This window comes from Neomonachus schauinslandi, chromosome 13 (genome assembly GCF_002201575.2).
Source record: "Neomonachus schauinslandi chromosome 13, ASM220157v2, whole genome shotgun sequence".
Classification (NCBI taxonomy): Eukaryota; Metazoa; Chordata; class Mammalia; order Carnivora; family Phocidae; genus Neomonachus; species Neomonachus schauinslandi.
In genome coordinates this window covers 40,383,135-40,407,043 of record NC_058415.1, presented here as the reverse complement: position 1 = coordinate 40,407,043, position 23,909 = coordinate 40,383,135, and the positions used below count along the sequence as shown (strand labels likewise).

Sequence of the window (23,909 nt, the reverse complement as noted above, 5' to 3'; positions counted from 1 at the left end):
GGTGCCCATGTAGGAATCACCTGGAGATCTTGTTAAAATGCAGATACTGATTCAGCAGATCTGAGGTGGTGCGTTTCTAACACGTTCCCAGAGGATGCAGATGCCGCGGGCGCACTTTGAAACAAGGTACCAGGGGACATCCAGAACGCGTTAGCGGAAGACAGAGGCCTGCTGGCCATTATCCCTGAAGGAGGAGGGATACTTGCAGTCCCTACGGGAAGGCCCCTCTGCGGTCCCCCAGAGAGCGGGACGGTGAGGGTGTGGGGACAGAGAAGGACGGCCCGGGCACAGCTGGGAAGGTGGCAGCGCGGGAGGGCGGAGGCGCCAAGGTGCGTCAGGTACGAGTGTTCCGGTGACGGCGGGCCTGCGCCGCACGCGGCCTCGGGCCGCGGCGCATCTCCTCCCGCCCGCGGCGCGATTTCTGCTCTTTCGGCCCTCGGCGGCTCCCATCGCGGCTCCCGGGAGCCGAGCGGAGACGGCGGCGGCCGGTGGCTCCAGCGCGCGGGCGGGCGCACACCCACCCCGCCGGCCCCGGCGCTCCGGCTCCCGGAAGCGGAAGGGAAGCGCGGCCCGGCCTGGGCGACGGCGGCGCCGGAGGAGGAGGGGGAAGAGCGGCTGGCGGCCGCGAGAGCAGCGGCGGCGAGAGGCGAGCCTGCCGGCGCCGGTGAGTGTGTGCAGGCGCGGGGCCGACGCGGCCGCCCCCACCACCCCCCCTCCGGCCCCCGCCCCGCCGGCCCCCCGCCGCCGCCGCTGCCCGGCGCCCGCCTCCCGCCGCCCTCACCTGGCCGCGCTGCAGCCCCGCGCCCTGCCTCTCCCCGCACCTGCCCCCGGCACCTGCGCCCCCCACTCCACTCCCTCCCCCGCCCCCGCTCCGAACCCGGCTCGCCCGGGGCCCGGCGGGTCTCAGAGCAGCCGCCGCCGCCCGCCAGCTCCCCCCTTCCAGAACTGGGAGTGGGGGTGGGGGTGGGTTCCTGCTCTAGCCGAGGTGATTTGGGGTGGGTTTTTTTTGCTTTTGCTTTTTAATTTATTAAATCTGTGCCCTGAGTTTCTCGCCTGTGAATTACAGTTTTCCTCTCTGCAGCCCCGCCCGGAGACCTGCGCAGGGACCCCGGGTTTATCTCTGTTATCGCCGCCTTTCATTCATTTCCAGATGACCGGCGCGAGGCTGCAGAGGACTAGCAGGAGCAGAAAGAGTTTGCTCCCTTATTGACCTTCTGCCTCCCTCCGCCCAGATCCAAGAGTGATTCTGAGAAAATGGCTTATGGATGGCAGCAGTTTGCACTTGTTACCATTTACTATAATAAATAGGTTGCTGGATTTTAAGTGGAGAGTCCATTTAAAGTTGTGGTTTCTCCAGCTGTATTTGGGTCACATTTTAAAATCCCTTGTGAGTCAGTGGAGGATGGCTGTATCTCTAGGGCCCAGAGAACCTGACCGGTTATTACTCGAAAATATTGCAGTTATAGCAGTCCATAAAATACAAGAGGAAAAAAAAAATTAAGGTCATTGTGGGTGGGTCATAAATCATAGTGTAAAGTTACAGCCTAAAAGACGACTAAGGATAATTAAGCGCAAGTTAAAAAAGGTGATGTGTCAGATGGATCCTCAGCCTAGGATGCTAATATGTATGTATCCTTAAAAAAAAAAACACTACCTTCCTTGTAAAAATAGTAATAACGAACCATAATAGTTATTTGATGACTGCCTGGTATGTGCCTTCCTTGGCTTTTTGTGCAATGTCTTGTTACATCCTCCCATTTCTTTAGATTTTACTTATTTTACAGATAAAATCCAGGGCAGTGTTTTATGTTGCTTTAGTTGTTGAACCTCTTAATGGCAAAAAGATTTTTGAGGAAGAGATGAGGTGAGAAATCAATTGGAAAGAAGGAACCAAATGAGATTTAGTGTAGTGGAAAGAAAAACTAGATTCTAGTCCCACTGCTGTCACAATCTAGCTGTAGGGTCATGGATAGGTCAGTGATCCACCCTGTTTTCTCATCTATACAACTAAGGAGTTAGGCTAAATTCTTTAAGGCTCGTTTTAGCTATTCCATACCTATTTGGCATATGCTACGTTTGTAATTAATTTAAAACCCTTTAACATGTTAAGAGTACATTTTAAACATATACCTGAAGAAGTATTAGGAAAATTATATCAAAATATAGCTAAAAAATGTATATTCTATACTTTTGGAATAGTATTTGGTGTAGAATCCCTCATTTTGAATTCCTCGTTTTGGATGTAAACCAATGGGATCATAATTAGGTCCCTTCAAATGGTGGTGATTTCTGTTAAATGTAAAATACTTTAGAAGCTGTAGTTGGAATAAAAGAAATAGAGCATATTTTAAATAAAATGATGGTAACCGTGTCACACTGCCTACCTATCTCTGGGGTGTTTTATTTAATAAAAATGTAGGTAAATGCATACATGTAACCATCAGCTTAACAGGTAGATTCTAAAGAAGGAGTGATCAGTGTGAATCATAAAATTTTTACTTATTTGCCCACTGCCTGATTTCTTTAATTCAGAGGGACTGATTCAGAACCTGTGGAAAAGTGCATGGATAAAATCATGCCCTGTATTAGTGAAGAAACTAATTGAGAAGTCTAGTATTGCCTCCATGGAGGTTTTTTTTCTGGGATTGTAATTGAGTGTGAGTCAATGCAATCTTTTTCAGCATAGAAGGCTACATAATGGTAGTGTCAGTATTAACAGGTATAACAGGGAAGGCAGAAGAAAATCTATCTTTATTACCAGGGAGTTTTTTCTAAAGCTGAGTTTTACTTTTATATTAAGGCATGAAGGAATTTTATATTGCTTTAGTAAAACATTAGGGCTCAGATTAAATTTTTCAAGTGCACTAAATATAAATGGCATTTTAACATCTAGTAGAATAATCAGTGCACTTATAGCTCTTATTAAAGCTGAAAAATGTTTGAACTATTTTGTATCAGTGAAAAATACAGGTAAGAGACAAGAATAAATGGAAAAAACCCTCTTTGTTGTCAGCATAGTGATTTTTTTGGTTAAGAATCATTGGTAAATTTATGTAGTGTATGGTGACTAACATAACATAATAAAATAAAAAAAAGAATCATTGGTAAATTGAATAAACCTAGTTATTCACAGGTGTGAAGTAGCACTGCTCTCATCGGTAGCTACCTCGCCAGAAATATTTTAGGGTGATAGTTTATTTACTTATTTCCCTCTTTTGATGTACCCTAGGGAAAAGACGTGACATTTTCAAAGTTTTTCTTCTGCCTTTGAGGCCTCCCCTTGCCTTGTGCTTTACCTCGGAGGTAGATTTACCTCATCCCATTTAAGGGGCTGACAGGGTATCTGCTCTCTTCATCTACCTGTTGTCACTTCCACAAAAGGGCAGGTTAGGTAAAAATGAGTATTTTGCCACTCGCTGATTAGTTTTATGTTAGTTCTAACTTTAACATGCTCGGGTGTGACTCAGCCAGGCTTCTGATTTTAAGCCTTTTATCCATAATTATGGAATGAATAACTTTACCTCCTGTAGGATTTTCAGCTTCAAGCAAGACGGAGTGATGATTTCTTTCAGTATTGTTGTTCTTAAACTGTGCCTGCTTTGGTAGAGCCTGGTGGGAAGGAAATCTGATTTAGTATTTTTTTTTTTTTTTTCAGTTTGTCTTGGTGGAGTGGGTACTAGAGGTAGGTAGCTAGTTTCCCTTTCCCCTTGGAAGAACATGTCAGGTTCATGTCCAGGAAACGCCAGAGCCTCTTCATTTCTGGCTTTTACTTTATCTGAAGGTTTTTTCTTGTGCTGTGTTTGAAGCAAAGGTTATCTGTTGCCTTCTGTCCCTACTCTACATTCAACTTTAGTTCTTCTCGCCTTTCCTGACTCTCTCCCACAACATCCCTGCCTTCCTCAGTGAAGATTCCAACGTAGACACTTTATACTGACTGAAGCAGGATTTGGTATCTTTAATTCATATCATCCCACACCTTCCAAGCTATTTTTATTTTCTGTTAGGGAATTCCGATGAGGTGTGTCACTGCAGTGCAATATTTTTAATAGAGGTATTAATTTACATTTATTTTTCACTCATGAAGCAGGTACACAGAGGAGCAATGTCTTATGTTCAGTTTTGCCTAGAAGGTAGTGATTTAAGGGCTTGTTCTAGAAGTGGGTTCTTGAAACCATTGGTGGTGCAAGTATGTTCTCCTTTGACACTTTGCCCACCCACATTTTCACAAAGTCTTCCTGGAGACCTCAGCATTGAGTCAAAATTCCCTACTTTGATTGTGCATTCTTCATTAGCTTCTGAAATCTGGTCCTGATTTGCTCGCAACTGTGTTTTAGTCCTTAACTTACCAGCCCTTCTGCTTTTCCTTGAAAGATTTTGGTTTACAGGTTTTAGTTCAGTCCGTCTATTTTAGATCAAATCTCTATTTTCAGTTTTCTGCTTGAAGAGACCCCATGCCAACACGTGCAAATAAAACTTCCCTCTGTGCTCATAGTATGATAGCAGCTGAAAGGCTGGGCTGTGGGAGGTTTCTCATCCCTGACAAGTGTTCTCAGACTTTAGTATTAGAGGACGTAGAGCTGGGGTATGGTTAGATTGTATCACGACTTTAAAGGTAGGGACCCAGAAACACTGTTTGATTCTGGAGTTTGTAGGATTAGAAGTAAAACTTACCTTTGTCTCTCTTCCTCTCCTGTCCCCCACTCCCCTTTAAAGTTACTGTTTTGGGAGTTGCTTTTCATTTGTCAGGCAGTTTCTCATTTAAGCATGACAACAATTCCGGGAGTTATTTTTATCATCATTGTACAGATGGCTAAACGGAAGCTTGAAAAGAAACGGCAGCTTGGAGGCTGTGTCATAATTTGAATGTGGCTCTCTTTTTCATATCCCCACAAGATTAATTTCCTACTCTGTTGAAATAAACTGAATACCTATGTGATATTTTAAAAATTAAACTACCCCCTTGGCTAATTATTGGAGACAGCTATAGCCTGATATATTTTTTAATCTTTATATATATATACACACGCACACATATATATATTTAAATGATTTATTTATTTATTTTAGAGAGAGAGAGAGAGAGAGCGCGCGCGCAGGAGCAAGGGGAGGGGCAAAGAGAGTGTGGAGCCTGATTCAGGACCTATCCCAGGACCCTGAGATCATGACCTGAGCCGAAATCAAGAGTCAGCTGCCTAATCATCTGAGCCACCCAGGTGCCCCTGTAGCTTGGTATTTTAGGTAGAATTATTTATCTTGGCCAATTTTCAGAGTAGATAACATCAGAAGTTTAAATATGTTTAAAAGTATGTAGTTGTAACTTCATTTTAAGGTGCAATTATAAGTTTAAATTTTATATATCCATATATTAACTGTTTTCGGAACTTTCTGTGGAAATTTTTTTTTTTTTTGGTTTGCTCTGTGAATTGTTGATTATATTCTTTCAGACATAATGTTAAAAATATTTAATGACTTTATGACCTTTTATAGTTATAAAACTTTGGATATTCTTCGTTATCCCAAATTTACATGGAGTTTTAAGCCTAGCATTGTTTCTGTACCTCATAGGTGAGATTTGATTCCTTGATGTCGGTGATGCTGCTGAATTTGATAAAATGGGCATCCCGTTGTAAATGCTATGCTTCAGTGTAGCTGTAATAACTGAAAATGTAAAGTAGGAGTTTTCCTTGAGTCCAAGCCAGTGAGTGACCGGGGTTTGACTCATAGACGTTTGACTTGGGCTGTTACCTAATAACACTGACAGGAAGTACTGTCTTGCTGAGACATTAGGAAGCCACCCTGGAGTCCTCGCCATAGCAGATTATTGACTTTGGCCGTCTCAGACATTTTGTTGTACTGCATTTAATTCTGCTTGCGATTTTGTTTAGAAGAAGATGAATTCATTCATTTGCTATTAGAGTAGCAGCTCCTGTACTTTGTCATTCCATATTTTGTCCCTAAGAAATCAAAGGTGCGGGCAAGGAAAGCACTGTAAATTATCTTAGAAAGTGAAACAAATCACATTTGACAATCTAACAATCATGACCATAGAAAAATTGACGCTGGGAGAAAATCCAATTTAAAAAGTCTATAAGGGGAATGGAAATGTAATGCTAAGGATTTTGATACATTTCTCACATCCTTAGTGTGTAAAACTTTCCTTTTGCTATGGTAAACAGTATGCTTAAGAAACTCGTAACTTGTCCGTCATTTCCTCTCTTAGAGAATGGTACCACCCTTCACATAGTCCCTAAGCCAAAAACCTACAGTCTGCCCTTTGCTTCCAATTGATCACCAAGTCCTGTCAATTTTACTCGTTAAATTCTTAATCTGCCCCTTTCCAGCATGTCTCCTGTCCTAAGTATTCTTCTTTACCCCTGTTCCTCCACACTCCCCTTACAAGTCACTACTGTTTTGGTCTTCCCACATGCCCTCATTTCTCACCTGGGTAACCAGTAAGCCTAGCTTATTTTATGTAGTCCATTTTGGAGCTTTATCCATCCACCCAAGTCCATCCTTCACAGTATTGCTGTTCTTTCCAAAATGTGAACTTCATCATGGCATTCTTCCGCCTAAAATCCTGCAGTGGTTTTCCACTGTGTTCAGTGCAAAGTCCAAATTCATTAGCATGGTTTAACAGTGTTTTTCCCTCTTAGATTACTCTTTTGTTGTGGGTTATGGAATCCCTTTAGTGGGCTATGACCAACATTATATATTTTTATTAAAATGAACTAGGGTAAAATAGATAACAGTATCAGAGTACATCACATGTAGTAAGGGCAAATATTTCATTAAACTTTTTCAATTATATATTTCATTTAATGAGTATAGAACATTCTCATATCATATATTTCTGTGTGTACTGGTAATGTTACGAAATATATTTCTTAGAGGTGAGTGTGTTCGAAAGGTTAAACATGTTTTACCCCATTCTTCCATATGCAATGACTCTAGTAATTTCAGTTTACTTAGGTTTTCTCTGCCTGCTTCTATACTTTTGCATATTTCGCTCCCTTGGTTCAGAAGAGCCTCATTCTTTGACTAGCTAACTCACAGGTTTCACTCTCTCCAGAAACCTTTTCCTGATGGCAACTCACCGTAGGAAATACCTTTTGTACTACAACCTAGTATGCACGTAAATATTCCCATAACTGAAAAAAGTTCCATGAGCTAATACCCTTACTATATGAGATGCATTCCTGCCGTCTTGCCCTCTATCTCACCTTGTCTTACAAAGATATTGATCTGGTCTGTTTACTAGTCTGTCTTCACTGAGGATGGGGCTCGTCTCTTTTTTATCTGTATCCTGTGCAAAAGCATAGTATATAGTCAATAGATGCTAAGTGAATTAATAAAATACATAATCAGTGTATATGTGTTATCTAGAACTCTTTATTATTGTTTAAGCTTGGACTGTAGAAACTAACTTTTATGGCTGATTCTCTTAATGGTTCATTACAGGAGGATAGCTTTTTTCCTTAAAATACTTTAAACTAAAACTTGCTTCTATTTTAAACTCTTTAGTTTATGTTTATCAATTGTGTTGGGATAGTTCCAGCCTCACATCTTGATAGACATTACATTGCATTTTGTCTCATCAGTGATCTCAGAATCTATTGTCATTTTGTGATTTGTGGTTAGGAAGTTTGATGAAGCCCAAATGTTGGACATACAATACTAATTTGATTTTATGGGAACTGGGTGGTTTCAAAAGAGAGAACTTTCCTGTACAATGGTAATCAAATGCAGATTTTGGGGGGATGGGGTAGGATATGAAAACACAAAATCAGGTGGAGTTGATCTTATTTTTGAATTTAAAACTTTTGTAATTGACATTTTCACAGAATATTTAGCGGCTTACAATTTTTATCTTTGTAAGAGATCATTATTTGTTAAACCATTAATAGATTCTCATGGAGAACTGTTATTGAGGAGAGATCCATTTGCTGGGATGTAACTAAAAAAGGAATGAATCAAGATAAAACCTCTAAATGCAAGCACCAGAAAAATTACAACACATCTTGGTGAATTTGCAAGTGGTAAGTCTACATTTAATTTTACATGGGAATATGTTTCTGTATTATGTGGCATAGTGTCCTTAAAGTCTTATTTTTAGATGCATTTAACAGTTATCCATTTGCAAAAAAAGATAATTGTAGTTACATTATGTTTATTTAAATTTTTTCATATTAAATTTTAACTAGATATTTCTTAAATAAGAAATTTCTTTTTCCATAGAGAAAAATAATCTGTAAGTAATACAAATTTCAGAAACACAAATCTGATGTGGCTTTACAGCTGATGCTTCTACACTGCATTTTAAAAAATATTAACTTTAAACGCACTTAATATTAGGTTAATAAATGTAGCGATAAAGAGAGCTTAAATGAAACATCTTGTGTACAAGGTTGTAGTGTCTAATCAGAACCCCTAGGCAATCTTTATTTTTCAGTTGGTTGAAAAGAATTTAGAAGTACATATCTTTATTAATAAACCTAGAAGAACACATAATCCATACATGAGATGTGAAAGCTTGCTTTGCACTGCTCTATCCTTCCTCAGCCCAGTGATAACCACTCATGTTAACAGTTTGATGGATATGTTTTCTTCTATACTTTTTTCCCCTGTACATATATAGAAATTACTAATACATGTTTTTTTTTTTAAAAAAAAAAAAGAATCATGTTATACAAACTTTTCTATAATTTGCTTTCCCCTGCAACATTTAATTATGAAAATTTTAAACAGAAGAGTTGAAAAAATTTTATGGTGTAACATCTAAATACCTATCACCTAGATTCTACAACTAATATTTTGTTAAACTTCATAACATGCTCAACCTTCTCTCTGTCCATCAGTCAATCCACTTTATTTTTTTTTTGATCCATTTCATAGTAAGTTGCAGACGTTAGTACATTTCCTCCTTCTGCCCCCTCCCTGATACTTCAGCCTACATATCATTAGCTAGAGTTCAATGTTGGTTTATAGGGCTTTTTAAAAGGTATATTTACATACCATGAAATGCACCATTCTTAAGTGTACATTTGCCGACTTTCGACACGTTCACAACCTGTGTATCTCAAATTCATACCAAGATAGAGATCTTTATGAGGGAATCAGAATGTTCCCTTATACCTTTTCCTAGTCTCTCATTATCCTCCTCTCCTCCAGGAAACCACTGTTAAGCTTTTTCTCATAACCTCCTTTCTTTCTCATAACTTCCTTTCTTTCATTCAACACTACGTGTGGGTAGCCATATGCAGATTTAGATCTACCTCCTTTTTTCCTTTCTTTTTTCTTTTAATTGCAGTAGCTTGGAAATAACTCTACACCTTGGATGTCTTATAATTTATTTGATCATTCCCCTCCCTCTTCATGAACATTGATGTTGTGCCCAATTTTTATGAATACAAAAAAGCACTGTGTGGAACACCTTGAATGTACATGTCCCTCCACACTCTGATGGGTACTTTGGTAGCTCTTACTAGAGATAAAACTGCTGGGTCAAATAGTTTGTCAAAGGGTCAGAGAGTTTGACTTTTTAATAGATACTGCTACATTGCCCTCTAAAGATGATTGTATCAGTTTACATGCATCACAGTAATGGGTGGGAGTGTCTTTTTCTCTGTGCTCTCTCATCATTGGGTAATCTTTCCAAAATTTTGTGAGTACAAAGAATGAAAAAACATACCTAGTTATTTCACATTTTCCTAATCAGTAATGATTAGCCATTAAATTTTTTTTCTTTGTGAATTGCTTCTCTGTGTATTTATTTTGTATGCCTCTTACCAGTCATATGTTGTAATGTTTTTTAAAAGGGATACTTTGTCTTTTAACTTTGTTTTTGGTATGTTTTAGGCCTCAGAAATTTTAATCTTTATGTGGTCTCGTTTGTGAAGGTCTTGTTTGTGAAGGTCTTCCTCATTTTGAGATTATAAAACCACTTGCTATTTTCTTGTACTAGTTTTGTTTTGTATTTGGAATTTAGAAGAGGAAAATCACTGTGAACTGAGGTGGCCGGAAAAATTTCATCTGGAGAATGAGATTCAAATTGACCTTGAAGTGTGAATTGAATTTAAATAGAGTAAGCAAAATGGTAGGGACATTTCAGATAGGAGGAATGAGAGAGGGAATGTTTTTTTCATATTCATGGAACATTCGTAAGACTACTGGCTGAGGTGGAGAGTCATATAAAACTAAGTTTAGAGAGAACATTTGGCTAGATTTCTTGTAAATTATCTTGGCTAATTTTTATCATTTTCTAAAAGCTGCATTTTGATTTTATAGTTTTTGGTCCTATAATAGTTTTCCATCCCTTTCTTTTTGTAGTGGATTCGAGTATTCTTCCTGAGGAAAATACATGGTAAAATCTAGTGGCCTGAAAAGGCAAGAAAAGGTCATTTCCTCCTAGAATAGTTTGGACATTGTAAATATTTATGTAGTCTAGTTTATTAGAGTTGAATAATATCTTAAAAAAAAAAAGTTGGTGCTGTAGTAATTTACATCATTAATGAAATTAGTCACAGCGCTCAAGTAGAGTTACCAGATAACAATCTTAAAAAATGTTGAAGTACCAGTATGTCCACTAGTTACATCAAAGTTTGAGTTATGAACTCACCTTGTAATATACAAATTAGCATGTTAGAATCTCTGGCTAATGAAAGTATTTTACAAATGCCACCCTTAAGACCGAGTAGCAGCGCTGTGTTCAGTTTGGTTGTGGCTCAGGATGTGTAATAGTTTCTGTTCAGCCATAAGCCACGCCTGGGAGATATTAACTGAGTGGAGTGATCCTACCACTCAACCAGGTACGTGTTGCTGGTTGTAATCTGATTTGGAGCTCTTCGAAGACTACTGTTTGCTTCTCTACAGCTAGCCATAAAGCTTATGTGGCACTAATTTTCACTCACCAGGTATTTAAAAAACAATTCAACATCTTATTTACTCATTGTTTTATTTTTCTATTCTTTGCTTGCTTTTCCTTGGGGATGCTTTTTCTTTTAGAGCCTGTTGTCTATATATGCTCACGTGCAGGAAAATCAGACACCTTCAAGTATGCTTTTCAGTATCTAGTATTCTTCAGTTGTGAGGAATCTCCTGAGAAGAACTTGTTATTCTGTGGTAGAGGAGGATACAAATAGAGTTCAGAAACATGAATGAGTGTTTGATACTTCTGCTGGCTTGAATGCTTTTCTGTTTCTAATATTAATAAATTTAGAAATAAGTAATGAAATTACTCTGTTCTCTGTGATGATTGGAATTCATAGTCTGTTTTTCAGTCCTGTCTGGAACTGAAACATTACAAGAAAGAAGGTACATGAAGTTAATAATATTGAACATGTTGAGAGACAGAGCCTTCTGTCATTTCTTTTGGCACTTGATGGTTGGCAAGACTGTAAAAAAAACATTCTTTTTAATGTTTCTCATTTTAGCTATGTAGACAGCTTATCATTTGTATTTGAGCTCCTTTAGTTTTTAAAAAAATGATACCCAGTAAATTAAATAGCATACTTTATCCTCTGTGACTTTCCTTCCTTTAATGATACTGATAGGTCTTGTGGTTTTCTAATTAAAAGGTAATGAAGTTCAACTTTTACTTTTTTAAAGGCCTAGGCACTATTCCTATTTTAAAATTCATACATAAGTACTAATTTAGACCATATCTGATTTAAACAGTTGGGTGGTGTTGCGTTTAAGTTCTTGTCTTTTTTTTTCTGCTGCTCCAGTATTTGCATGTTCTAAGGATGATAGGATCAGGGTATTACTTTAAAATTAGCTAATCCTAAATCTTTTTTTTTCTTTGTTCCGGTAGCTTTGTAGCTTTAAAGAACATTGGCAGGGCCTCTAAGGTGCGGCACCCTGAAGCTCTCCAACTGATGATAGTGAGGGATAGAAGATGAAAATCTCCAAGTCCTTCTTGACTCTTTCCTCTGTAATCCCTAATATCCAGTCAGTTAGTAAAACATACTGGTTTGATTGTACCTGTTTCCTCAGTTGATCTCTTCTCAAACCTAATTTTTGTTTTTTTTTTTTTTTTTTGGCTTAACTGATCTTTAATTTTATCCTAGACACCAGAGCTTCAATACTTTATTTAAAGTATAAATCTCATTATGTTAACTTCTTGCATCAGTAGCTTTCCAATGCCAAAGAATGAAGTCTTAGCATTCTAACATGGCATCTTTATGTCTTTCACGAGGTAGCCCCTTATTTCTCACCCCTCACTCTCCACTGCGAACTTTATGACTTATGATGGCAATTTGTAATACCTCCTACAATTTTTACTCTTGTATACCGCCTGCTCTTCTTTCTGTTTGCAGTATTGTTGTCACTTTTCTTTGCTTGGATAACTTTTACTCATCTTTTAAAGCTGAACTCCGATTTCACCACCTAGAGGAAGTCTTGCCCTAATTTAACTAGTCCCGATGCTCCTGCCTCTGGTGACTTCTTGTCCACATCTCTGGTACTTAACAAGTTGTACTAAACCCATTTTTCTGACTCTTTTCCCCAGTAGACTGTTAATTACTGTAAGCAAAGACCACATCTCATTCATCATTGTATCTATAATAACTGGTATGTTATGGCAGCTCCGTGAATAAATTTGTTGAACTGAATTCAACTCATTGCCCTGACATGGAAGTTTTAGGGAAGCTTTTGGATCAGTGGTTTCTAGACACCAGTGTGCACTATCAGAGACACCTGGGGAACATTTTAAAACATTTTATTGGTTTTTGAGCTTTTGTTCCATAAAGAATTATGATTCAGTAGATCTGGAATGGGGCCTGGGAATAAGTATTTTTAAAAAGCTCCTCAGTCGATTCCGGTTTGCTGACAGGTTTGAGAAACACTGTCCTAGTTTGTTATTGTATTATTCCATTTTATTTTATGTAAAAGGTGCCCCCTTGACCTTATAATTTCCTGTTTAAGCCTTATAAATTATATCTACTTAAGGTAGGCATATATTTTAAATTACCTTTTTTGGTACCATAAATACAGAAGTATCAACTTTAAGTGTCTCACTGGAAGGTCGATTAGCATTTTGTTAACGCTCAGTGAAAAAAGCTCCATTTAAACAGGAGTCTTCTTGAATTGATAGTAGTAAGATTAGTTGGGCTTTGTTCTGTGAATTTAAATATTTTTGGCAACTTGTGATTACTTTCCGCTTTTTATTTTTCAAAATGATTAGGCATTGTATTGTGGTTTAAAATTAAAATAAATCACACAAATCTTAAGTGTACACAGCACAGTGAATTTTTACATATGTATATACCCATGAGACACCACCCAGGTCAAGATAGAGAACAATTCTAGCCCCTCAAAGTTTCCCTTATGTTCCCCTCCCACCACATGAGGACCACTGTTTTGACTTGTATGACCATGAAATGACATGTGTCTCATTTCTCTTGGGTTTACACATGGAATTGCTGGGTTAAGGACAGACTTGTGTTTAGCTTCAGAAGGTATTGCTAATTTATCCTCTGTGATAGCAACTCATAGTAAAAATTGGAATTAAATGATTTGAAGCCTCTGATGAAGTTTGAATATCCTGAAACTTCTCTTTGTTTTGCAATGTGTTTCATTTTGTCAAAAATATCCAAAGAAAACTCGGCGTCATCTTATAGTTGCCGGTAATGTAGTTTTGTTTCAGTAAAATAATTTTTTCTACATAAGTAATTTTTTTTCTTTGTCATCTCTCCTTAGGATCGTCTTTCCTTGTGGGTTGGCACGCAGTTGTAGGACTGCAAAATGGGTCTCCGGATTCACTTTGTTGTTGACCCACATGGTTGGTGCTGCATGGGTTTGATTGTCTTTGTCTGGTTATACAATATTGTTTTAATTCCCAAAATTGTCCTCTTTCCTCACTATGAAGAAGGACATATTCCAGGCATATTAATAATAAGTAAGTTCCTGATCTTTATTTCTTTATATAATTAGTTTTCTCATTGTGAATATTTTTGGAGTATAGTATCACTATGATAACTTTTCTTTTAATACTATTAGCACTATTAATATTAGTTACTAAATTACTTACTAAATTAGGGAAGTTTTAAAAAAGACTGGCTTTTATAGATTTTGCAGGGTTGGATAAATGTATCATCTCCATGGCTAACTGCAAAGTATATATAGGTCGTTTTGTTTAAATTGAAACTGGCACAGTAGTGCTATTTTGTGTGTGTCTGTGTGTATTTTTAATGTTTCTATTATGTACTTATTTCAAATGTGGAAGGAGTTTTAAGAATGAAGATGATATACATTACTGAGAAATGAGACTTTCATCATACAAAGATTACTAATTACGTTGATTATGATAACACTTTGAACTTCTGGATAATTATTTTCTGCTGTCGTTCATTTGGTGATGGCTTGCTTATGATTAAAAGAATAAGACTGAAATGATATATTTTACATGTACGTGGCATTTGGAGTTTCCTTGTACATTATGTCATTTTGGCCTCACAAGGGCTGTGGGAAATATAATCTCTATTAGACAAGTGATAAAACTGACCAGTACCATGCAATCATTCCTGGAGTTAGCACTCAAACTGAGTTTCCTCTTACTGGTGCCGGGCCTCCTCCCTCCCCCGCCAAATGCCTATTTTTTTATTCATTTAAAAGGTAGAATTATAATGAATGAATCTGTTTTTCCTTACTGTTGTTTTTCTAGTTATTCTTTTAAAAACTCAAAATTTTTAGATTCTTTATTTTCACATTACATCAATATCTTAAGCTCAATTAAAAGGAGCAATTGAATATCTCTAACTCAAAGTAATTTTGAAGATAGCCAGTTAGAGGTAATGAAAAAATTTAATTGTAGGATGGGTTTTAAAATACTGCTTTGATTCTGTCAAATATAGTAGATGTAGTAATTAAAAGGGAGCCCATTTATGCCATTATTGACAAGGAATCTCTGTTAATAAAAAATCTGATTTATAACAAGTTTATCAGTTATTATGCAAAATAATATTTAAAGTTAATATGTATGAGATAGTCCTCTTGGCAGTAGTATTTGATGAATGAAATGAATATTTAATTATTTTATTTAATCATTTTTCCATTTTAGTTTTGAAAATTACTTATTCTGATGGTATTAATTAAAACATGCATTTAAACTTTGAATATGCTTTTTGATAAAGTGTTTTGAAGAATAAATGACTGATTTTATTTACTTAACTTTCTTATTTATTTCAAAGTATTCTATGGCATTGCCATATTTTGTCTGGTTGCTTTAGTGAGGGCCTCATTTACTGATCCAGGAAGACTCCCCGAGAACCCTAAGATTCCACACGGAGGTATGGTGCTCTTCAGATTGATCACTTTTGCTCTCTCGGCATTATTGACTTTGTGAATGTATTTTATAGCCTTTAGTATGTATTCATTATATATGTTCTCTAACACCACTCTCAAGTCTTTTCTCCGATGTTTCCTTTCTAGACTTCTTTTTTTTTTATTATTATGTTATGTTAATCACCATACATTACATCATTAGTTTTTTTTTGTTTTTTTTTTTTAAGATTTTATTTATTTATTTGACAGAGAGAGACACAGCGAGAGAGGGAACACAAGCAGGGGGAGTGGGAGAGGGAGAAGCAGGCTTCCCACGGAGCAGGGAGCCCGATGCGGAGCTCGATCCCAGGACCCTGGGATCATGACCTGAGCCGAAGGCAGACGCTTAATGACTGAGCCACCCAGGCGCCCCTACATCATTAGTTTTTGATGTAGTGTTCCATGATTCATGTTTGAGTGTAACACCCGGTGCCCCATGCAGAACGTGTCCTCCTTAATATGCATCACCAGGCTAACCCATCCCCCCACCCCCTCCCCTCTAGAACCCTCAGTTTGTTTCTCAGAGTCCATCGTCTCTCATGGTTCGTCTCCCCCTCCGATTCTCCCCCCTTCATTCTTTCCCTCCTGCTATCTTCTTCTTTTTTCTTTTTTCATATAATGTATTATTTTATTTAAAATCGCAAATCCCAGCTGACTCCCGGTATCCCCCACTCTCTGCCTCTTTGTAGTTTACTTGTTTTTCTTGTCTCCTACTCTATACCTATATAGCCTCTGTGAGGGTGTCGATTTTTTGTTTTGTTTTCTTCGTTTGTTCAGTGCTGTATCCTTAGTGCCCATCTGTGTCACTTAGTAGATGCTGGGTAAATGCTTGTTGAATGATACATAAGTACCTGATATATTTTTATTTAATAAAGGGATCTTTTTGATGGTGCCCCTCTCTTGGTGATATTATAAATAGAATATTGCTTAGAGTAAATATTTGTAGTGTAATGATACTATTGCCTACATTTTTCCAAGTTCTAACAATTCAGTGAAAAATTTGAAAGCTTTTTATTTTAGTGTCAATTGAAGGTAGTTTGGGGTCACCTTATTGCACAATAACCATTTGAACCACAAAAATGAATTGAAAATGTATTGCTTGTTTTATTACATGCCAGGTATAGTAAACGTCAGGAACTCTCTTTCCTCAGTTTCACTTTCTGATCATTTGTTCTATAAACTTTGAGAACTCTCTGTACTTTCTTCTAAGGAGACATTCCTATGACTTCGCTGGACATTAGAGAATCAGAACACTTTCTGTAGTACTTCAGTGCTTTCCAACCTTGCTGACATTAGAGTCACCAAGGGAACTTTTAAAAATCTCAGTGTCCTGGGGTGCCTGGGTGGCTCAGTCGTTGAGCGTCTGCCTTCGGCTCAGGTCATGGTCCTAGGGTCCTGGGATTGAGCCCTGCATCGGGCTCCCTGCTCAGCGGGGAGTCTGCTTCTCCCTCTCCCACTCCCCCTGCTTGTGTTCCCTCTCTCGCTGTGTCTCTCTCTCTGTCAAATAAATAAATAATTAAAAAAAAAATCTCAGTGTCCTGATCCCAATCCCATAGTAATTAAATTATAATGTATGGAGGTAGGAGCCAGGTATCAGCATTTTTCAAAGATTCCAGGTGATTCCAGTGTGTAAAAAATTGGGGAACCTATTAATTCCTTCTGAAATTAGATTAATGGCAAGTCACTAAGGGAGTGAGTCTCCCTTGAGTTCCTGAATGTTGTTTTTTGAGACCCATCATTTAGGGACATACGTGGCCTTGCAAATTTAATGATTAAATGGGAATGATAAGACACTGATGTTTATGTGACTGTAGAAGTTTCTGAGAACTGTGTCGAGTATTTCGTTTCTATTCACTTAGAGAAGCAGCATCACTCTCAGTTTTTGTGTGTGTTTGGGCGGGGAGGGTGGCAGTCTGCAATTTGTACGGAATCTGTTTTCTCAACTAACCTAACCCAAAGAAAGGCTCTCTAACACATTGATGGATGTATTGCCTCCTTCATTTCTAAAGCCCAGTGTTTCTAGAAAATTAGAGAAGCAACCTTTTCCTAACTCAGGACCGTGATGTGATGAGCACTGGGTGTTATATGCAACTAATGAATCATGGAACACTACGTCAAAAACTAATGATGTACTATATGCTGGCTAATTGAACATAAAAAAAAAAAGACCCATTTCTGATAAAATCTTTAGTGTGCAGTGGTCACTCAAATGCCTACATGTATCAGATACTGCAAATCAGTGAAAGGGGCCAAGAAAGAACTATTTCATATTGAAAATCTCATATCCAAAGGCAGTAGCTGCAGTGAAATTGTCACGTAGGCCCGGTATTCATAGATCTTACAATTTTTAAAGAGAAAACAGAGAATTACAGTTTTTTTTTTTTAAGATTTTTTATTTATTTATTTGAAAGTGAGAGAGGGAACACAAGCAGGGGGAGTGGGAGAGGGAGAAGCAGGCTTCCCGCTGAGCAGGGAGCCCGATGCGGGGCTCGATCCCAGGACCCTGGGACCATGACCTGTGCCGAAGGCAGACGCTCAATGACTGAGCCACCCAGGTGCCCCAGAGAATTACAGTTTTTAAGAGCACGTTTGTAATTTAAAAAAATTAACAAAAAATTAAAAATTTAAAAACATTGGTTTTAAGTGAATACTAAACAAGGTGTGTCTGTAGGCCTAACTGAATCTGCATTCAACCACCGTGTTACCTTTAGCTTATAGACCCTAGTGATGGAAGACTCCATGGTATCTTGCTGCTGTTCGGATGTCTGCATTCTTTCTGATCTCAGTTGACATTTGGCCTAGGTTTCTTCACTGAGTCCCGAAGACTTTACCTTTTGCCCAATTGAAAAAAACAACAACCACCACATTCATTTATTGTATTTTAATATTTCCAAAGTCCTTTACTATCTCCTATCATTTGATCCTCATGGTAATTGCATGAGGTAGGTAGACTGAATAATCAAGTGTAGATTGTCCTCTGTAGGTCACAGAGCAGGTTGTTATAGAGCTGTGGTGACGCCCAAATACTTGTCTCCATCATATTTTTTACCACGCCTCTATATAGAGGTTAATAATTTGAGCCCTTTATTCACCTTTGCTTTGATTCTGGGGAATATTGAAGTCATCATGTGCCTCGTGATGCTGATTTCCTGATTATTTTGTAAATATGGTTTTAACGTAGTAAAAAATAACAAAATTTTAACAGTAAAAAAATAACATTAGCATGACTAGAGAGTTGGGGCTATAAGAAGTGACATTTATTCATCACTGTTTTAAGGTTGAGCAGTTTCATATAATTGAATTCTTTAGGAAAGGAAACTTAAGCCCTAATACTTTTGATTTTAACCATGTTTTAATTGAATTACTCTGAAATATTTTAGATGACTTTCTGTTTTTTTTATAATCGATTTTAAGTAAATTTAGTATCTATGTGAGCTGCCAAATATATGAGGCAGTTTGAATATAAGAGGTTCTGCTGTCCCACACAAAGATCCCCAGAATTTGACTTTTATAAACTTCTGAGGATGTAGATGAAATGGTCAAATGAAATCATTAAATGTCTATTTATATTATTCAAATTAATCCCATGCATGCTTGAAATATAGAAATATTACTTTATGTCATTTTCAAGTTTTATGAAATGATTTTATTTAATCTCTTAACTTTAAAAAAAAACAGCTTTATTGAGTATAAATCACATGCCATATGATTCACCCATTTCAGATGTACAATTTATGGCTTTCAGTATGTCCACAGAGTTGTGCACCTGTTACCACAATCAATTTTATGAATGTATGTACATATGTATGTTGGGGCTTGAACTCCTAATCCAGAGATAAGAGTTCCATGCTGTACTGACTGAGCCAGCCAGGCGTCCCACCCCTATCAATTTTAGAACATTTTCTTTTTTTTTTTTTTTTTTAAGATTTTGTTTATTTATTTGACAGAGAGAGAGCACAAGTAGGGGGAATGGCAGGCAGAGGGAGAAGCAGGCTCCCCACTGAGCAGGGAGGTAGTTATGAGGCTTGGTCCCAGGACCCTGGGATCATGACCTGAGCCCAAGGCAGACGCTTAACCGACTGAACCACCCAGGCGCCCCTAGAACATTATCATCATCAAGCTCTTAACTTACATGTTTGACTTCAGTGTTTTTTGTCATCATTAGAGCCACTTTGAGTAGAATCACCCTGTTACAGAGCAAAATCTTCCAAGTTTAAAAAAAAAAATGTAGCGTGTTTAAAATTTGTGTCATAATGTCCCTTGAAATTGTACCCTGAGTGGTAGGGACACGTGCTATTAATGCTCAGGGTCATGTTTTCACTTGTAGTTTTGCTCCCCTCCCCATTTCTTACATTGCTTTTTAAAGGAGATCTGTTAGAGACTTACTACCATTTATTTTCTACATTGGCAAGTGATTCTGTCAGGGAACCTCTGTGAAGAGCCAAACGCTGTATTGATTTTCATAGTTTCAAGTTATATTTTTCTCCCTAAAACATTACTTTGTGGTTTGAAATACAGTAATTGAGAGGACCTAATAAGTCTTTTAAAAGTCTTACTTAGAAGGTGATTCCTTTCTTTCTGAGGGATAAATAAAACAAAACCAAATCTTGCTTTTTGTTTATTCATGCATTTACAGCATTAAGAGGATCCATGCAACACAGCGGCATACTGTTTACCTAGGTTACTTACTTAGGTGTACCCAGGCATTTATGGGGTCTGTCTTCTTTTCTTTGATTTATGTTTTGATTTTTTTTTTTTCTTTAAAAAAAGTCACTTTTCTATTTTTCTTTCCTTTAAAATTTTTCTTTGCTTTAAAAAAAGTCAGTTGTCAATTTTTCTATAGCTTCCAAAAATTAGCAATTGAATTCTCTCTCCCATGGGCTTTTTTTTTTTATTTTAAATTTTTTTTTTTCATCACTTACAGATGTTTTTTTGCCTTTTGATTCCCCCCCCCCCCCCCCACAGGCTTTTATTTTATATTAGATGCTAGTACAAAAGTCTTCAGACATCAGAATATGTCAGTCACCAAGGTCACATTTGGAATGAATAAACCTAAAGAAGGAAAGGGAAAAGAGCAAGAAATGGTTTCTAGATACGTAGAGTAGGTTAAGATGGATGGATTTTTTTTCTTGTTATATGAGGCAAAAACATAGATGATACTTTAATTTCTAGGTATTTAAAATAGTGGTTTTTTTTTCTTTGTTCTCTAAACACATAGGTGTGTGTGTGTGAAAATGTGAGATTTCAAAGCCGTTTTAGATACTTGTATAGTATCTTAAATTTAGCCAAGGAATGGCTCAAGCTCTTTCTTTAAACAAATTTGTGATCTAGACTATAGATTGGCAAACTCTTCTTTACTGTACAGGTCCAGATAGTAAATATTTTCAGCTTTATAGACCGTACAGTCTCTGTCACAGCCCCTCAGCCCTGCCATTGCAACCCAAAAGCAGCCATAGATAAAACATAAAGGAATGGGTGTTCATTTGAACTGTGTTCAAATAAAACTTTATGTATGGACACTGGAATTTGAATTTCAAGATTTTTACGTATCACACATTCTTCTTATTTTCAATCGTTGAAACTGTAAAAACCATTCCTAGCTCATGAAAACAGGTGGTGGCCTGGATTTGCCTGTGAACTGTAGTTTGCCACCCCGTGGTCTAGACTACACAATTACAGGCTTTCTCTCACTATAACCAAATGCTGTCTTCTTTTCTGAGGATACAACATTTCAAGTGTGAAATAAAGAGTTTTACTCTCTAGAATATCATATGCTGAAATGACCAGTATAAATATACCATATTTATATTTTAAGGCACTGGTTTTTAAAAACTAAAGTTTTTCTGTTGTCTTTTAATGAAAATTAGCTCATCAGGGGGAGTCTGCTTCCTGACTCTATTCCTTGCAGTATGTGAATTCAGAATTTTAACACTGGGATGTTTGGGAGCATCTTGCTAAATGGGAAAAGAGTAATCTGCCTGTGACATTGTATTGTGCTACATATGAAATGAGTTTTCATTTCAGTTACAGTTAAATAATACTAATTTAACCATCTAAATTAAACTTTAATGTTGCTTTCTCACATAAGTTTTTATTAAAATAAGAACTGTAAGTAAGAAATGAAAGAGGATCTTAACTCTAGGAAACAAACTGAGGGTTGCTGGAGGGCAGGTGGGTGGGGAGATGGGGTAACTGGCTGATGGGCATTAAGGAAGGCACGTGATGTGATGAGTACTGGGTGTGATATGCAACTGATGAATCACTAAATTCTACCCCTGAAACTAATAATATAGTATGTATGTGTTAACTAAATTGAATTTAAATAAAGAATTAAAAAAATGAAATTTTAAATGCAAAAGTTAATTTCTCAACTTTAATATTATTGGAACAATTAATTTGATATTATTATTATTATTGATTTCTTCTATAGCAGAATGTTTTCCTAATACTTCACTATAGAAAATTCCAGTATATTGATTTTACTCCTGGTCATTAAACTAAAGTAATGGAATTAATATAAGGTATCTTTGAGAAAATTGAATACTACCTACTATTATCTTCTTTTACTTATATTTAGAATCGTTCATTTTTAAAAATTCATACTTTAGCAAGCATTTAGTGACCACCTACTGTGTGCTAGGGTCATACTTTACATATATGAATATTCACTCAATTTTACTATTACTATGCCCATGCTTTTAACAAGGTTAGAGTGTAGTTTAAATGTAAGTGATGGAAGGTTTAAGAATTTTGTAAAAGTAAAACTCCATTTCAACAAATATTAAATAGATACATTCTGTATAATAGAGCAGTTGTCTTGATAGATGACTTTCATATAGTTCTCATAGATCTGATTAGAAAAATTTATAATGAAAATAAATGACTTTATTTCTGTAAACTTAATGTTTTTAGCACAAAACTTAAATGTGTGCTCTTTAATTACAAGGTAGAGGAAATTGCTACTTGGTTGTAAGAGTTTTGTAAAGAACTACCTTATTTCCATTAAATAATAATTTTCTTGTAATCATCTTTACTTCTGAAATCGTCCTAATACCTCCTAAATCCATCTGAAGCACAAAATTTTCCTACCCTCTCCCATAAACACTCCTAAATGAATTCACTGATATTAAAAATATAAAATGGTTAGGGAGTGGGAATGCTATCTCTGTTTTTCTAATGAGTGTATAGGATTGATTTTTTTTTTAAGCTTTTATTCATTTATTTGAGCGTGCGAGTGAGAGAGAGAGAGAGTGCATGCATGAGCACAAGCTAGGGGAGGGGCAGAGGGGGAAGGAGAAGCAGACTTCCCGCTGAGCAGGGAGCCAGATGGATGTGGGCTGGATCCCAGGACCCTGAGATCATGACCTGAGCCAAAGGCAGACACTCAACCAACTGAGCCACCCAGTTGCCCTTATAGGATTGATTTTTGACTTCTTAATAAATGAAACTAGGATTCAGAATTATTTCTTCTTTAGAGTCTTTAATAAAATTTCTAGAAATTAATTTGTACATAAAATTCTGTTTTAATAATTTGGTTGTGCTTTCGGGATTTGTCATTAAATTTTTTAAAAAAATTTTTATTGTTATGTTAATCACTATACATTACATCATTAGTTTTTGATGCAGTGTTCCATGATTCATTGTTTGTGTATAACACCCAGTGCTCCATGCAGAACGTGCCCTCTTTAATACCCATCACCAGGCTAACCCATCCTCCCACCCCCTCTAGAACCCCTCTAGAACCCTCAGTTTGTTTTTTACTTATAGCAAATACGTCCATAACCCGAATACATTATTTTCTATCCCTTAGTTTGACTATTAATGGTGTCTTACTATTATAGTGTTTAAAATTAGAAATGTATAGAATAAGACATGCATAGAATAGAGAAGCAATATTTATGGCAAATTCTTTTACAGTGAAGATGTAGAAGAAGAAAAATCTTGGACATACATATTGAAGACTTCCTATAAAATCTAAACTGTTGTTGCTAAATTTCAACATTACTCATTTGCCTTTATTAAGTGGATTTTAATTTCCTTTTCTAGAACGGGAGTTCTGGGAATTATGTAACAAATGTAATTTGATGAGACCAAAGCGTTCCCATCACTGTAGCCGCTGCGGCCACTGTGTTAGGAGAATGGATCATCACTGTCCGTGGTAAGAAATTTATGATTTATTTTTAGAAAAAAAAATAGTGAAAAATAAACCTTAGTACTTAGCAGATTTAAATAAAAGTTATATTAAAATCATGCAGTTTTAAAAAATCCTTCGGTAAGGATACTGTCAGGTTCTATGAGGTTCTATCAACTGCCAAAGTAATTTTTGCACAGAGATCCTATCTTTTCTAACAAAGAGCTATTTGAGCAGAAGATTGATGTTCAGTGTCAATGCACCCAAGTGTGCAAGAGAACTAAGGTGGTTGTATTAAATGAGGCAATGTTTGTAAAACATTGTAGTGTAGCATCTGACACAGAAAAAGCACTTAAATAGTAGCTGTTACTGTCTCTAACTGTAATAAATCGTATACATTGCATTGTTTATATTTCCCTTTCCAGTTGTTTAATTAAAGAATAACACATCTCAGATACTC

At 37.0% G+C, this 23,909-nt stretch overlaps 1 protein-coding gene across 4 annotated transcripts in view; it reads left to right on the top strand.

Moving 5' to 3' along the window:
- The first annotated feature begins 578 nt into the window (after positions 1-578).
- The window catches only part of ZDHHC21 (zinc finger DHHC-type palmitoyltransferase 21), a 67,949-nt gene continuing 44,618 nt past the window's right edge, over positions 579-23,909 (top strand). For 2 of the 4 annotated variants that reach the window (XM_021682448.2, XM_021682446.1), the window contains exons 1-5: positions 579-664; positions 7,905-8,036; positions 13,696-13,894; positions 15,186-15,284; positions 23,365-23,476. In XM_021682448.2, the coding sequence (XP_021538123.1) occupies positions 13,741-13,894; positions 15,186-15,284; positions 23,365-23,476 (365 nt within the window). In that variant the 5' untranslated portion in view covers positions 579-664; positions 7,905-8,036; positions 13,696-13,740. The remainder of the gene's footprint in view (positions 665-7,904; positions 8,037-13,695; positions 13,895-15,185; positions 15,285-23,364; positions 23,477-23,909) is intronic. The other 2 variants (XM_044920629.1, XM_021682449.2) reach the window with 2 other exon arrangements.